Consider the following 16,463-nt stretch of genomic DNA (forward strand, 5'->3'; position numbering starts at 1 on the left):
GTACTTTTCTCTGACTTATTTCACTTAGCATAAGACTCTTCAGCTCCACCCACATTGTTGCAGATCGCCAGATATCATTCTTTTTGATGGCTGAGTAAATATTCCATTGTATGTATACATCTTTTCTTTATCCATTCATCAGTTGAAGGACCTTTGGGCTGTTTCCATAGTTTGGCTATTGTAGCTGATGCTGCTATAAACACTGGGGTGCATGCTGGATCTTCTTCAGTCTCTTTCATCAGTGTCTTATAGTTTTCAGTGTACATTTCACCTCCTTGGTTAAATTTATTTCTATGTATTTTGTTTTTAATGGTACTATAAATGGGATTCCTCTCTTAATTTCTCTTTCAGATAATTTGTTTAGTGTATAAAAACACAACTGATTTCTGCATGCTAATTTTGTATGCTGCAACTTTACTGATTTGGATGCCTTCTATTTCTATTTCTTGCCTAACTGCTCTGTCTACAACTTCTAGTATGATGTTAAACAGAACACAGTGGTAAGAGTGGGCATCCTTGTCTTGTTCCTGATCTTAGAGGAAAAGCTTTCAGTGTTTTACCATTGAGTAGGATATCAATCAGCTTCTCAATATCACCTTCATTATATTGAGAAACATTCCTTCTAAACCTAAATTTGTTCAGACTTTTTATCATAAAAGAATGTTGAATTTTGTCAAATACCTTTTCTGCATCTATTGAGATGATGATATATTTATCCTTCTTTATGTTAATGTGATGTACCACATTTAATGATTTACATATGTTGAATGATCCTTGCATCCCAGGGATGAATACCAATAAATCATGGTATATGATCCTCTTAATATGTTCTTGAATTTGGTACTAGTATTCTGGTGAAGATTTCTGCATCTATGTTTGTCATGGATATTAGCCTGCAATTTTCTTTTCTCTTAACATACTTGTTTGGGATGATGGAATTTTGGTAATGCTGACCTAGTAAAATGAGTTAGGAAGTGTTCCTTCCTCTTTAATTTTCTGGAAGAGTTTAAGAATTGGTAAAAATTCTTTAAATGTTTGGTAGAATTCACCTGTGAAACCATCTCACCCTGGACATTTATATGTTGGTATTTATTATTATTATTATTATTATTTATCTAATCTCCTTCCTCATTATTGGTCTCTTCAGTTTTTCTATTACTTCATGATTAAATCTTGATAAGTTATGTGTTTCTATGAATCTATCCATTTCTTCTAAGTTATCTAATTTGTTGGCATGTAATTGATCATAGTAGTCTTATGATTTTTTGTATTTCTGTGGTATCAGTTATACTGTCTCCTCTCTCATTTATGATTTTATTAATTCCAGTCATCTTTTTTTCTTGGTAACCTTTCTAGCTAAAGGTTTGTCAATTTTATTTTTCTTTAAAAAAAAAAACTCAGTTTCATTGATCTTCTCCATCATCTTTCTAGTTTCTTTTCCATTTATTTCTGCTGTAATCTTTATTATTTTCTTCTGTTAAGTTTGTTCTTCCTTTTCCATTTCCTTGAAATGTAAAGGTAGGTTGTTTGAGATCTTTCTTTTTTCTTAATGTAGGTGTTTATTACCTTAAACTTCCCTCTTAGAAATGTTTTTGCTGGATGCGATAATTTTTGGTATGTTTCCATTTTCATTTATCTCAAAAATTTTTTAAATTGCCCTTTTGATTTCTTCTTTGGCTGTTTTTTCAGAAGTGTGTTGTTTACGTATTTGTGAATTTTCCAGCTTTCCTCCTATTATTTATTTTTATATAATATCATGTGGTCAGAAAAGGTAATACTTGATAAGATTTCAATCTTATGAGATTTGTTAAGACTTGTTTGTGACCTAATATATCATCTATATTCCATGTTCCATTCTTCTTGAAAAGAATGTATTTCCTGTTGCTGTTGTTTGGAATGTTCTTTATATGTCTATTGGGTCCATTTGGTCTGAAGTGTGGTTCAAATCCATTATTTCCATATTATATTTCTATCTAGATGATTTATCCATTGTTGAAAAGCACAGTATTGAAGTCCCCTACTATTATTGCATTGCTATCTCTTTTTGTCTTCAGATCTATAAATTGTCTAATATATGTAGGTGCTCCAATATTGGGAGCATATAAACTTACAATTGTTACAATCTCTTAATGAATTGATCCCTTTATCATTATATTATGACCTTCTTTATCTCTTGCTACATCTTTTCACTTAAGTTCTGTTTTGTCTGATATAAATATAGCTACTCCAGCTTCTTTTGGTTTCCATTTGCATGGTTTATTTTTCCATCCCTCCAGTCTGGGCCTGTGAGTCTTCCTGTAGGCAGCATATAATTGGAATTTTTTTTTTTTAATTCATTGAGCCACCCTGTCTTCTAGTGGAGAATTTAAGTGATTTACATTAAGAGTAATCACTGATAGGTAACGCTTTTGTCTTTTAACCTATATGCTAGAGTTCAAAGTGCTAGAATTCACTATTGCAGTATTCAGAGTACTTTGAATTTAACTATATATTTACTTTTGCCAGTGAATTTTATACTTTCATATATTTTCATGCTACTAATTAGCATCCTTTCATCTCAGCTTGAAGAACTCCCCTATAGCATTTCTTGTAAGGTCTATGATGATAAATTACCCCAGCTTTTATTTGCCTGGGAAAGTCTTTCTCTTCCCTTCATTTCTAATGCCCGTGGTTGACAGTTGTCTCTTGGTTGACTGTATTTTTCTTTGAGCACCTGGAAGGCCTGCTGGGTTTCTGCTAGGAAATCTGCTGCCTTATCAGGATTGCCTTGCATGTGGTGAGTCTTTTTTCTCTTGCTGCTTTTGAAATTCTTTGTTTTTTTTATTTTTATTTGAGAGCTTGGCTGCAATGTGTCTCAGTAAAGATCATTTTGGTTTAAGTCATTTTGGGGACGGTTGAGCTTCATTTTTCCCGGATGACCATATCTCTCCCCAGATTTACGAATTTTTAACCATTATTTCTTTAAATGAGTTTTCTCTCCCTTTTGCTCTCCCTTCTCCTTCTCAGACTCCCACAGTATGAACATTATTTCAACTGATGCTGTCCTATAATTCACATTCACTTTCTTCACTCTAATTTTTTCCTCCCCCCATGATTGGATAATATCAAGAGATCTGTCTTCAAGTTCACAGATTCTTTCTTCTGCCTGATTGAGCTTGCTGTTGAAGCTCTCTACTGAATTTTTCATTTCATCCAACATATTAAGCTCCAGAATTTGTTTCATTCTTGTGATTTCTACCTTTGTTGAACTTCTCATTTTGTTCATGCATTGTTTTCCTGAGTTCATTTACTATGTTCTCTTGACTCGTGCTGAGCTTCATTCAAATGATTATTTTGAATTCTTTTTCAGGTAACTTGCAGATTTCCACTTCTTTTGGGTCAGTTACTGGAAAATTATTGTATTCCTTGGTGGTGTCATGTTTCTGTTTTTTTCATATTTCTGCTGGCTTTTTCACTGATGTCTGTATTGAAAGAGCAGTCACCTTAGTATCTTTCAGCAACGTTTTGCCATTTGTCATATATGGTCTCTATTATGATGAGGTAGTTTCCTTTTATTCCTAGTTTGTTGAGTGTTTTTATCATTAAAGCATGTTAAATTTTGTCAAATGCCTTTTCTGCATCAATTGAGATGATCACATGAGTTTTGTCCTTCATTCTGTTAATGTGGTGTATTACATTCATTATTTCTTTTTAAAAAGATATATTTTTTAAAGATTTTATTTATTAATTTGTCAGAGAGAGAGACAGAGAGAGCACAAACAGGGAGAGCAGCAGACAGAGCATGCAGAGGGAGAAGCAGGCTCCCCGATGAGCAAGGAGCCCGATGTGGGACTCAATCCCAGGACCCTGGGATCATGACCTGAGCCGAAGGCAGACGCTTAACCTACTGAGCCACCCAGCCATCCCTACATTCATTATTTTCATGTGTTGACCCAATTCTTACATCCCAGGAATAAATCCCACTTGGTCATGCTGATCCTTTTAATATGCAGGTGAACTTGGTTTGCGAGCATTTTGCTGAGAATTTCTGCATCTGTAGTCATCAGGAAGATTGCTCTGTAGTTTTCTTGCAGTAACTTTGTCTGGCTTTGGTATCAGAGCAATGCTGGCCTCATAAAATAAGTCTGGAAGTGTTCTTTCCTCTTTTTTAGGAACTTCTGAGGAGAATTGGTGTTACTTCTATAAATGTTTGATAGTATTCTCCAGTGAAGTCATCTGGTCCTGGGTTTTTCTAGTTAGGAGGTTACTGTTTCAGTCTCCTTACTAGTTACAGGTATGTACAGAATTTTATTTATGATTCAGTTGGTATTCTGTATGTTTTCAGGAATTTATCCATTTAGTCTATAATATCCAATTGCTGAGTATATTTGTTCATAGTAGTGTCTTGTAATACATTTATTTCTGTGGCACGTTATAATGTCTCCTTTCACTTCTGATTTTATTTGAATCTTTTTTCTTCCTAGTTAATCTAGCTAAGGGTTTGTCAATTTTGTTAATCTTTTAAAAACCCATTGTTAGTTTTAGTTTCCTTGATTTTTTCTATTGTTCTTCCGTTATTTATTTCACTTATTTCTATTCTAATCTTTATTATTTTCCTTTTTTCTGCTAACTTTTGATTTAGTTCAGTCTTCTTCTGGTTCCTTCAGGTGTAAAGTTAGGTTGTTAGCCTGAAATCTTCCTTGTTGTTTAATGTGTTTACCGCCATAAATGTCCTTCGTAGCACTGCTTTTACTACATCCCATAAATTTTGGTATGTTGTATTTTCACTTTCACTCTCTCAAAATATTTCTAATTATCCTTGTGATTTTTTTCCTTCAACCATTGGCTGATTAAGAGTATGCTGTTTAATTTTCATTTATTTGTGGGTTTTCCAGTTTTTCTTCTGCTAGTGATTTGATTTCTAGTTTAATTCCACTATGTTCTGAAAGATACTTAGCATGATTCCAATCTTTTTAAATTTGTTAAGACTTATTGGGGCCTACATATGGTCTATTCTGGAGAATGATCTATGTGTGCTTGAGAAGAATGTGTGTTCAGGGGCGCCTGGGTGGCTCAGTCCAACTCTTGATTTCAGCTCATATCATGATCTCAGGGTTATGAGATCAAGTCCCACTTTGGGCCCCATGCTCAGCAGGGAGTCTGCCTGAGATTCTCTCCTTCTCCCTCTGACCCTCCCCCTGCTGGTGTGTGCGCTCTCGCTCTCTAATAAATAAATCTTTAAAAAAAAAAGAAGAATGTGTGTTCTGCTATTATTGGATGTGTTTTGTATATGTCTGTTCAATTGGTCTATAGTGCTGTTCAAGTCCTCGGTTTCATATATTAATCTTTATCTGGTTTTCCTACCCATTACTCAAAGTGAAGTACTGAAGTCTCCTACTATTATTGTGCACCTTCAACAATGTTTGCTTCATATATTTGGGAGCTCTAATGTTAGGTGAACTGACCCTTCTATCATTATATAATGTCTTTCTTCATCTCCTATGACACTTTCTGACTTAAAGCCTATTTTGTTTGATACAAACATGACTTTTTGCTCTTTTCATTACCATTTACATGGAGTATCTTTTTCCATCTTTTCACTTTTAGGCCATGTGTGTCTTTGGATCTGAGGTCTCTCGTAGATAGTATATAGTTGGACCTTATTTTTTTTTTTTGTTTTTTTTTGTTTTAATCCACTGAACCAATCTCAGTCTTCTGATTAGGGAGTTTAACCATTTACATTTGAAGTAATCACTGACAGGAAAAAACTTACTACTGCCATTTTGTTAGCTGTTGTCTTACAGTATTTTGTCCTTTTCCTCTCTTACTGTCTTCTTCTGAGTTTGTTAATTTTTTCTGTGGTGATGTGTTTTGATTCATTTCCTTTTGTGTATCTTCTCCAGATATTTTTATGTGGTCACTATGGGGATTATATAAAACATCTAGCTATAATAATCTATTTCTATATTTCTATTTATATTGTCTATCCATTAACATAGATTTATAGTTATTTTTTATGCTGTTTTTTCAATTTTATACCAGAATTAAAAATGATTTATGAACCAACAAAATACTACAGGATTCTGTATTTGTCTTTATATTTACCTTTACCAGAGAGCTTTTTATTTTTGTATGCTTTCATGTTGCTGTTTAACATACTTTTGCTTCAGTTTAAAAGACTCCCTTTAGCATTTCTTGTTGAGTAGGTCTAATGGTGACTAACTCCTTCAGCTATTATTTGTCTGAGAAAGTTTTAATTTCACCTTCATTTCTAAAGGACAGTTTTAGTGAATATAGTATTGGTTGGCAGTTGTTTTCCTTTCAACAAATTGAATACACCATCCCACTCCCTCTGGCTTATAAGGTTTCTGCTGAGAATTCTGCTAATAATCTTATAGGATCTCCTTTATATATGACAAGTCACTTTTTTCTTGCCTTTTTCAAGATTTTACCTTTATCTGTGATCTTGACAGTGTGATTATAATGTAGGTCTTGGTGTGGATCTCTGGAATTATCCTAGTTGGAGTTCATTGTCTTGAATTTGTATTCCATTTCCTTCTTCAAATTTGGGAAGTTTTCAGCCATTATTTTTTTCAAATAAGCTCACTAACCCTTTCTTGAACTTCTCCTTCTGGGACTTGCATAATGCATATATTGATCTATTTTGTGGTGTACCATAAGTCCCTAAGCTTACTTCACTTTTCTTCATTCTTTTTTCTTTTTGTTCCTTTGACTCAAATTTCAAATTACCCATCTTCAAGTTTACCAATTCTTTCTTCCACTTGATCAAGTTTACTGTTGAACCCATGCATATTTTTCAATCCAGTCATTATATTCTTTATCTCTAGAATTTTTTTTATTCCTTTTTATAGTTTACATCTCTTTGTTGATATATTTTCATTTTGTTCATACACTGTTTTCCTGATTTTATTTACTAGTCTGTGTTCTCTTTTAGCTGACTGAGCATTTTTTAGAGTTATTTTGAATTCTTTGTCCAGTAATTCATAGATCTCTATTTCTTTAGGATCAGTTTCTGGAGATTAATTTTGTTCCTTTGAGAGGCCAATATTTCCCTCTTCCTTTTTATGCCCTGTGATCATTTGTTGAGATCTGACTATTTGGAAAAACAGCCACTTCTTCTAGTCTTTACAGACTGACTTTGTACAAGGAAAAGACCTTCACCAATCAGCCAGGCTAGCAATTCAAGGGGTCTCTCAAATCTTTTCTGGGGATGTGTCTTCTCTGGGATTATATGTGTAATTTCCAACTGAAAGAGGCTTGCCTCTGTTCTCAAAAACCTGTAATCTCTTGCTCACCCTGGTGTCTTTATGCAATACTGCACTCTCTCTGATCCGTAAGAAGCCACAATGTTTGCCTTGCTCTTAGCAGCCCCAACCTTGCATCTAAAGTACACTACTATTTCTTTCAGCACTCTAAGTCAGGAGAGGTAGAAATCAGTCCCTCAAGCAGCCCTTGAAAAACCAGAACATTGGACACATGTTCCACTTTTCTCTTTTCACCCAAGGGAGAAGCTAAGAGTTGGGAGTTTTGTCCTGATCATACCATGCTGTGCCAGGGAAGGGAAAGGGCTATGATGAGCTAATGCAATGAACTTTCTTACCTGCTTCAATGCAGCTCTTCTTGGCTTTGTGTATGCCTGGGGTACTGCAAACACTTACATGGTTTCTGGAGTCCTCACAAAGGCAACATGGTCTACATATTGCTCTTAAGTCAGTGTCTCCATGGAGGAATGAGGTCCAAGGGCTTCCTATTCCACAATCTTGCTGACATTAGTCCTAAATTATCCATAACTTTTGCCATCCAAAATGATCTCGCATTTAGGTATGCTGCGTTGAATAAAATTATTACTTTCTGGGCTACAATGTAAATGTTATAATTACATTTTCAACTCACTTTCAGTGGAGAAATTAATATTGCTAGTTGTGAACATCTGGCAACGTGGCCCCTCAAGGGCAAGGGTCATCTTTCTGTTATTCCTACTGTCAAGCACAATATCTCATGCATAATAACTATCATGTTCTAATATGAGTTATAAATACTTGCCTAGAGAACAATAGATCAGTTTCATTGCTAAGAACTTTTTTTCTTTTTTAAAGCCATTTATGATCTCTACATATCCACCCAGATTCTGCTTGCTCATGGAGCTAATACCAAGGCTCTAATATAACACTGATCCTTATTATCTTTCTCTCATTTTTAAAAAATTAACTAAAGTCCATATTTTATTCAGATTTCATTAGTTTATACCTAAGGAGCTTTTTCTGTTTCAGGATAGCACATTACATTTAGTCATCATGTCTCCTTAGCTTCCTCTTAGGTTGGAAAGTTTCTTTTTTTTTTTTTTTTTTTTAAATTTTGTTTTTATTTGACAGAGAGAGACACAGCGAGAGAGGGAACACAAGCAGGGGGAGTGGGAGGAGAAGAAGCAGGTCTCCCGTGGAGCAGGGAGCCCGATGCAGGGCTCGATCCCAGGACCCCGGGATCATGACCTGAGCCGAAGGCAGACACTTAACGACTGAGCCACCCAGGCAGCCCGGTTGGAAAGTTTCTTAAACCTCTTTTGTTTTTTAATGACCTTGACAGTTCTGAAGAGTACTGGTCAGGCATTTTGTTGAACACCCCTCAACTGGGATTTTTCTGCTGCTATTTTCATGACTGCACTGAGGCTATGTTTTGGGGGAGGAAAACTACAGAGGTAATGGGCCATTCTCATCGTATTATATTGAAGGTACATCTTATCATGACTTACCACTGTTGATGTTAATTTTGATCAACTAGCTGAAGTAGTGTTTGGTTTCTCCAGTGTAAAGTGTACTCTTTTCCCCTTCTTTCTGTATTTACTCTGGAAGGAAGTCACTATGTGCAAGACTTTGTCCTTCTGAAGAAACAGCCTGCTATTTTGTAGAGTGTTCCACATTCTCGTTTGCTTGATTTTTTTACAGTGTTATTTAATATGTTCCTTTATCCCTGTATCACCTGTAAATCTCAGTTACATGGTTGACGCTGTGTATATCACATCAAATGGTTTGTGACATCAGATTGACCCATATTAGCAATCTTCTGGTTAGGATGATAACAACAGAGTTCTTCGTTGTAAAAGTACACTTTTTTCTTTGCAATTAGCAAGAAATCTATGGGGTATTCTTTAGTATCTTGTTCTTTGTCCATGGACATCTGTGCCATGAGAAAATAATACACAAAGGTGATGGCCTCAAAGCTCCTCTCACTCACATCAATAATCGTCTATCTGCTCATTCAACCAACACCTCCTGAAGGCCTAATCAGTTCTAGGCAGTGTTTAGCGCTGGGGCTTACAGAGGGGAAAGATGGGTTCTGTTCTTCAGCAGTACATCTCAGTGCTACAGAGTGCTACAAGAGTTCCAATGAAGTCTGATCAGTCTACACTGGTGATAAGTGCAAGGTGCTTTCTTCGGTGATTTTCATGTAAGTGTTCACCATACTTTGCTTATATATTAAAGATTTTCAATAGCTAATGTTGAAACAAAGAGTTTGTAATTTAAACTTTATTTAACTAGATCCTGAAATCCCTAAACATTCTAGTTAATTCTCATTGCCCCCATAAAGGAACTTGTGGAGGTACTGTAAAAACAAAAGTCTCTGGAGGGCAGTATGGCTTAAAGGAACAATGTAGACTTCAGAGCCAGAAAGGATTGAATTCAAATCTCCTCCCAATTCATAATCATGTTACTAGCTTTGTGATCTGGCACAAATTACTTAACTTCTCTGAAGCATGGATTTGTTTACATAAGGAATTATGTAACATTCCTTTACATAAGCTTCCAAGGGTTTCTAGGAGAATTAAATAAAATAACATATAAAGTGCTTAGTAGAGTTCCCAAGTTGCTGGCATATAGTAAATATTTGATAAACGATACTCCTCTTGAGAAACAACACAAACTACAAAGTGTGCACAGATAAGACAATCAATGACTCTGATTTGGACATTTTTCCAGTAGCAATGTAAGTATCATATGAATAACAGCGGAATAATATCATGACGATAGCATAAGTCGCAGCTAATTCATATTTTTCATTAGAGTAAAAGAAAAGTCTCTAACAAAAGTTTGCAAATTCCCACTCATCCCTCCACCCTGTTGGCCTTCCACACACACCCATTATGTGCGCCTACGGTACAGGGGAGTGTTGGGGGAGCTGGGAGCCCACAGGACATATCTGACATAGGGTTAAGTTTTAAAGGCATAAAGATGGTACCAGAGACATCTTACATGCAGAAACTCTAAAAGAGGGTCTGTGTTCGACAATATACGTCACCTTTCTGCTCAGCCAGCTTCCACAGGTCCTGAGCTGCTACCCAAGACAGTGTCATGGGATATTCCACAAGGACATGCTTGCCAGCATTAAGGAACTGCCTTTGGAAAAAAGAGAGAGAGAAAATACACTTCAAGTAAGCTTCACTAAAATGCCCTGCATGACAGAGAACAGACTGTTATAAATACATGTAAGTCTCTGAGTCATGAAGGAATGCAGATGCGAATCAGGGCCAGAGGATAAGGAGGATGAATTGTACGTCCTGTTACTTTCTCCTATGCTAGAAGAGGCGTTTGAGTTATGTGTTAATTTGAACATTCATCCATTCACCTACTCATATATTCAACTAGGTACTATTTGCCAGCTACTTTGGAGGAGAAACAAAAGACATTAACCTGTAAATTGCCTGCCTATTATCACATGATAGCCATAAATAAAGCCTACCAAACCATGAACAGCTAGCTCTGCCTGAGGCAGTCTGAAAAGATTTCAGTAACATCTGAAATAGGAGTAGGTGTTTTCCAGGTGCAACATGAAAGATGAGGGTATTTCACTTTGGGCAGCATATGCAGAGGCTTGGGTGTTGGGAAGTGGCTGGAACTGCCTTGTTAGTCATGCGTGGGGTTCCTCCTTCCAGGCTCAGTCCCACCAAATGCTTGAAGGGCTCTAGGCTTTGCATCTGAAGGTGGGGCAGGGGGACCTGTCACTTCTCTTGCTCCACAATGTCATCTCCCCTCTTCGATGCCACCACTACCTTCTTTCCTCACTTATCTCATGGCAAAAACAGTTCATATTAAAGGAACTCTCAGAGATATTTAAAATGTTAAAAGCACAAAGGATAAAATGTTGGCAGCTGAGCCAAACTTAGAAAGGATTACGACAATTTGCCAAAGCACAGAAAAGATGGTGGCCCCACATCCTATTATGACAAGAGACAAGCACTAGTCAACCTACTGTCAATACATTTTTTACAAAGAACACTCTTTAATTCCTCATGTTGTTTTAAATTACAGTGTACTAAGTAAATATCAGTTTTACACAGTTTTCATTTTCTTATACATTTATAACCAATAGTAAGAGTTTTGAGCATTTTGACATTTTTTAAAGGTAATGGCTCCACTGTAATTTTTCCCTTCAATTATCAAAATTTCTTTGAGAGATTTCAGCTTGCCCCGTCATTTTTATTCGCTTGCACTACTGGGCAAGGTAAGGACTACCTACATTGGAAACCCACCTGATATAGTCCTCATGGCTGGAGCTTTCAGTGCAGATATAAGCAACTTCAACCTCTTGACTGGAAAGAGCATCTTCCAAAGAAATCTGCTGGACTTCCTCAATGTTCCCAAGCTCTCGTCTATTTGAGAATAACAAAAATGCACCTCAAAAGTACACAGCATATCCAATAAATGAGCACCATCTTTCTCCTCTCCCCCCAAAGATGTCCTGATAACCAGCTTTTGGAAATGAAGAAACTAATTCCCTCCCTCCCTCCCACTTCCAGGACATTTTCCACCACAGAGTGAGAAAAAACAGCCTCAGGGTTTAAGTCAAGAGACCCAGCATTGAGTGCCGACACTACTGTGAACAGCCTCTATGATATGGCAGTCTTTGAATCACTCCATCTCTAAAACAAAAACAACTGATCTCCTTTCATCTCATGAGAAGTGGTCCCTCTGATCACAGCCAGCTCCAAGCATCTGGCCAAGCACTATGACTACCAGACTTCACTCACAGTCTAAGAGAAGAAGCAAGACACACATGTAAATATATAACATCAATACAAGATGAACATGAGAAATGTTGTGTTTGGGGGTTCAGGTGGGTAATTCAATGAAGGCAAGGGACATCTAATTTAGGGTTTCAGAGTAGGCTTCTTGGGGAGATGGTAGGACTCAGCAGGTAGGTCATGAGAAACAGGGTATGTGAGAAGGGGAATGGTGTGACACAGGCAGGGGTGCAGTAAAGCAGGGGGTATGAGCTGGCCATCTTCCCACATGACTTGAATAGTTTAGGAGTTACCACTATATCAGTCATGGCAGCCAGCTAGCAGAAGACTGGGGTTTAAGCGACAAGGAGAGGTCCCACTTCAGCCTTGAGCCCAAGTGCTGTGTTCAACCCAGCTTCAGGTAGGGGTGCAATGGGAGTTACAGTGCTGGTTAATAATAATTTTGATCTCCCACTTATGTGCAAGTCCCTTAGAATCTTACTGAGGGGAGAAGATTGACCAAGGGCAGACTCCTACCACTTCTGGGTCTCTCTAGTGCCCCAGATAGTCTGTGTGGACCATCACAATAGTTATTCATGCTTTGTTTGATTTCTCTAAAACACTAAAAAGCAGAGAGAGGTGCCTAAGTTGCTCCCCACCTTCTCTCCTCAGCCAACACAGTGCCTACAACATCTTGTTCACAATTAACACTCATAAATGACATTATACGGTGTTAGTTTGGTGAGTGGTGTATGTAAGGAAGTGGTGAGTGGTGGAGGAAGGTGCTGAGTGAGTGTGGGTCAGAGAAGAAGAAACACGGTGGGAAGTTTGGTTTTGATTGAGTTATAGCAGATAAATGAAGTTATAGGAGATAAAAGTGAGGCTCAAAGTTATCAAAGGGAAAAGGATACACGTGGCTTAGATGATGGGCTTTGGAATCAAATAGACCTGTGTTCAAATCCAGGTCTTAAGACTTTTAGACTTTCTAAGCTGTGTGTCCATAGGCAAATTACATAACCTCTCTACCTCTCTGTGGCTCCCTTTCTTTATCTGTAAATTGGGGTTGATAATGGTATCTATGTCACATAGCCCAAGGCCATTGCATGGATGGCTGTCATGATAACTGATATAATGATTAACTGGCACACACGGATAGCCTTCTTTCTAGGCCGACCCACCATGTGTTCATTGTGCCCCTTTTGTGTAACCATCAGGCCCTGCTCTCATCTTCCCTGCCTCTGTCTTCACAGTCCCCTCGAGGCTGACTCGCTGTACATCCCAGCTGCAGATCCAGCACTCCAGCTCCCAGACCCATCCCAACTGGAGATCTCGTGGGGCTGACCCTGAGCACGGTTCTCTGGAATGACCCCAGAGCTGGCTCTCTCTCTCCTGGGTCTGGAGAATCTCTATGTCCCAAGCCCTAATTCACCTCACTGGCCTTGCCCTGAATTACAAGGCACAAGACAAATGCCAGGCACCTGGACACGAAGCCAATCAGGTTCAGGAAAGCCGAGGAAGCGTGTGGAGTCCGCAAGTCCCGGATCCGCACAGAACCAGCTCTGCCAACGCCAACCACCACCACTCCGAACTTCCTCTCAGGCTGAAACACAAGGGACCGCGGTAGGATTTAAAGACAGTCAATGCCTCTAGCACAGAACAGCAAAACCAAGACATAGCAGCAGGACCCGTCGGAGTCCAGACAGGGAAGGAAAGGAGCCAGCCCAGAACACACAAGAAGCCGTAGCACGTAAGGGTGGAAGAAGACACCCCCTGAAATGAGAGCTCAGGGAGAGGTCAGCTCCACCCGAGGCATATTTCTACAGGAGCTCTGACTGTGTCATCCACAGAGAAGGCTCCTCACATTTGGCGTTCCATTTCCACCGCCCCCTCTCCAAAGATGAGAGATTTTCCTCCTGAAGTCCTATCTCCGTACTCCCTGAATCCTCCTCCAGTGGACACGCAATCTGATACAGCCAGGACTCATTCAGGGCCACAGCTGCTTAGAGAGATGCTGGCACACAGGACCCAGGGCAAACCGTGAGCTGTCACCGTACTCAGACTCCCCACTACAGCTTTCTGAGTTCCAACCAACTTCACTCCCACCCTAGTGGGGAAGCTCACCCAGTATTCGGGTGTACTGCTGGCGGCTGTGTGCAAAGTGAAAAATCAAGTCGCTATAGATCCAAACAGATAAAAATTACCTCGACACACCCCTCAAACCCAGTTCTCCTTGGATGTCTCTGAGCGTAGAAATGGGAATGTCATCTTGGATTCACCCCTTCCTGCCACCTGGGTTATCTGTCTGTCACTACTTCCCACCGATTCTGCCCCTTCCTGTGTCCCCTGCTCTAGGGTTGGCCCAGGATTTGTTTGCCTAAATCACCAACTGGTCTGACTCCTAATCTCATCCTTTCCACACATCATCCACAGGCCTGCCTGCCAGAGCAGTTGCTTAAGATAAAAACTAAGTCCCTCCCCTGATTAAAGCCCTTCATTTTCCCAACTGTTATTGACTGACTGTGTCCTCCCAAAATTCATATACTGACTAGTGTTGATGGTATTAGGAGATGGGGCCTTTGGGAGATGACTAGGATTAGAGGAGGCTATGAGGAAGGAGCCCTCATGAATGGGATTAGTGCCCTTAGACGAGTCACAAGAGACCTTGCTTCCTCTGTCTGCTCTCTGCCCAGGTGTCAGCAGTCTGCAATCTGGAAGAGAGCCCTTACCAGAACCTGACCATGGAGCCTGATCTCAGACTTCTAGCCTCCAGAATGGTAAGAAATAAATTTCTGTTCTTTATTAGCCATCTGGTCTATGGTACTTTATCATAGCAGCCCAAACTAAGACACCAGCTAAAGAGAGAAAAATACTGAAGTCCAAGTTCTTAAAAAAAAAAAAAAAATACTGAATCATTATGCTGTACTAATATATTATTATTATCCTGAAACTAATATATTATTATAAGTCAACTATATCTCAATTAAAAAAATACTTTAAGATGAAAAAAAAAAGCCTCTCTGCCCCTTGGTGTTCATGGAACAAAAACATAAAAAAATTTTCATTTTCTACCCCAGCCCCTCACCCAAGGTATATTTCCCTCAGACTCTCCCATCTCGGTAAATGCCACCACCATCCACTCAGTTGCTCAGGTCCTTAAACTTGGGAGTTATCCTTGCCTTTTTTCTCTGTCCCACATTCCATACCCAATTCATCAACAAATTGCCAAGATCCATCCATAAGCCTTCTATCTACTTCTGTCCATTCTTCATTGCTACCCCCTAATCCAAGTCACAATCTCATCCCTTGGACTGTTCCAGTAACCTTATTATAACTGGTCCCCCTGCTTTACTCTTTCTCCTGTTCTGTCTATTCTTCATACAGCAGGAAGAATGATCTTTAGACTAAATATGATCAGATAATTATCTGCCCCTCCCCACCTGCCTCTCAGCTTACAACTCTCTGGAGGCCACCTATTATACTCAGAATTAAACCCAAACCACTTGCTGTGGTCTACAAAGGCCTTCGTAATCTGGCCCTGCCTATCTCTCTTAGCTCATCTCCCAGCCCTCTCCCTCTTGTCATACTGGCCTTCTTCCTGCTCTTTTAGTACGTCATAGTCATTTGCACCTCAGGGCCCTTGCATGTATGGTTTACTTCGAAAAGTGTCAGGCTCCAGGGATGTATTGTGGACAGACCCTGCTCTTAACAGAGATTTTAAAGAAAGGAGAGAGCAAACAAGTCAACATATGAATTAAATATGAAAGTCTTGGGGTAACTGGGTGATGGACATTAAAGAAGGCATGGGATGTAATGAGCACTGGGTGTTATATAAGGCTGATGAATCACTGACCTCTACCTCTGAAACTAATAATACACTATGTTAATTAATTGAATTTAAATTTTAAAAAAAGGCAATTTAAAAACAAGCAAGCAGGAAGGCCAGAATATTAAAATAAAAACAACCATTTTAGTTGACTACATTAAAACAAACAAACAAACAAAAAACCCATAAAGCTGTCTGGTATCTCCCATCTCTCTCTTATCTTAAAACTTTTCTTCTTTATACAACACTCATCTTTTAAATATTTTAAAACCACTTTTGTCTATAAAATAAACAAAATAAATATTTAATAAATAAGTAAGTAGGCAAATCTTTACCAAAGACTTCTTTACCAAACATTGAGGCCTTCCAAACTTGGCTCTGTCTACTTCTTCTGGTCACCTCTCCCACGGTGTACCTTTAGACTTCTGACTTTCCAAACAACTGGAAAGTATGTAAAACTTTGTATGTTTGCTAACTTTAAGCCTTTGCAAATCCTGTGTCCCTTGAGCTCCTCCCCACTGCCCACCTGTACACCTTCAAAGCTTTCGAGACCTGGGCATCTTATGAAGCCCTTTCTGATGCTATTGGTTATTCTTTGCATTTAATAAAATTCACCCATTTTGGTGTACATTTCTATGAATTTTG

General features: G+C 38.6%; 1 protein-coding gene across 2 annotated transcripts in view; it reads right to left on the reverse strand.

Moving 5' to 3' along the window:
- Positions 1 to 16,463, reverse strand: part of BLVRA (biliverdin reductase A) — a 60,697-nt gene that overhangs the window by 23,014 nt on the left and 21,220 nt on the right. The window contains exons 3-5 of one of the 2 annotated variants that reach the window (XM_032430544.1): positions 13,474 to 13,595; positions 11,525 to 11,644; positions 10,294 to 10,391 (exon numbers count right to left, since the gene is read on the reverse strand). In XM_032430544.1, coding sequence (XP_032286435.1) covers positions 10,294 to 10,391; positions 11,525 to 11,644; positions 13,474 to 13,595 — 340 coding nt within the window. The remainder of the gene's footprint in view (positions 1 to 10,293; positions 10,392 to 11,524; positions 11,645 to 13,473; positions 13,596 to 16,463) is intronic. The other variant, XM_032430545.1, reaches the window with a different exon arrangement.

Source organism: Phoca vitulina, unplaced genomic scaffold, assembly GCF_004348235.1.
Source record: "Phoca vitulina isolate PV1807 unplaced genomic scaffold, GSC_HSeal_1.0 scaffold44, whole genome shotgun sequence".
NCBI lineage: Eukaryota > Metazoa > Chordata > Mammalia > Carnivora > Phocidae > Phoca > Phoca vitulina.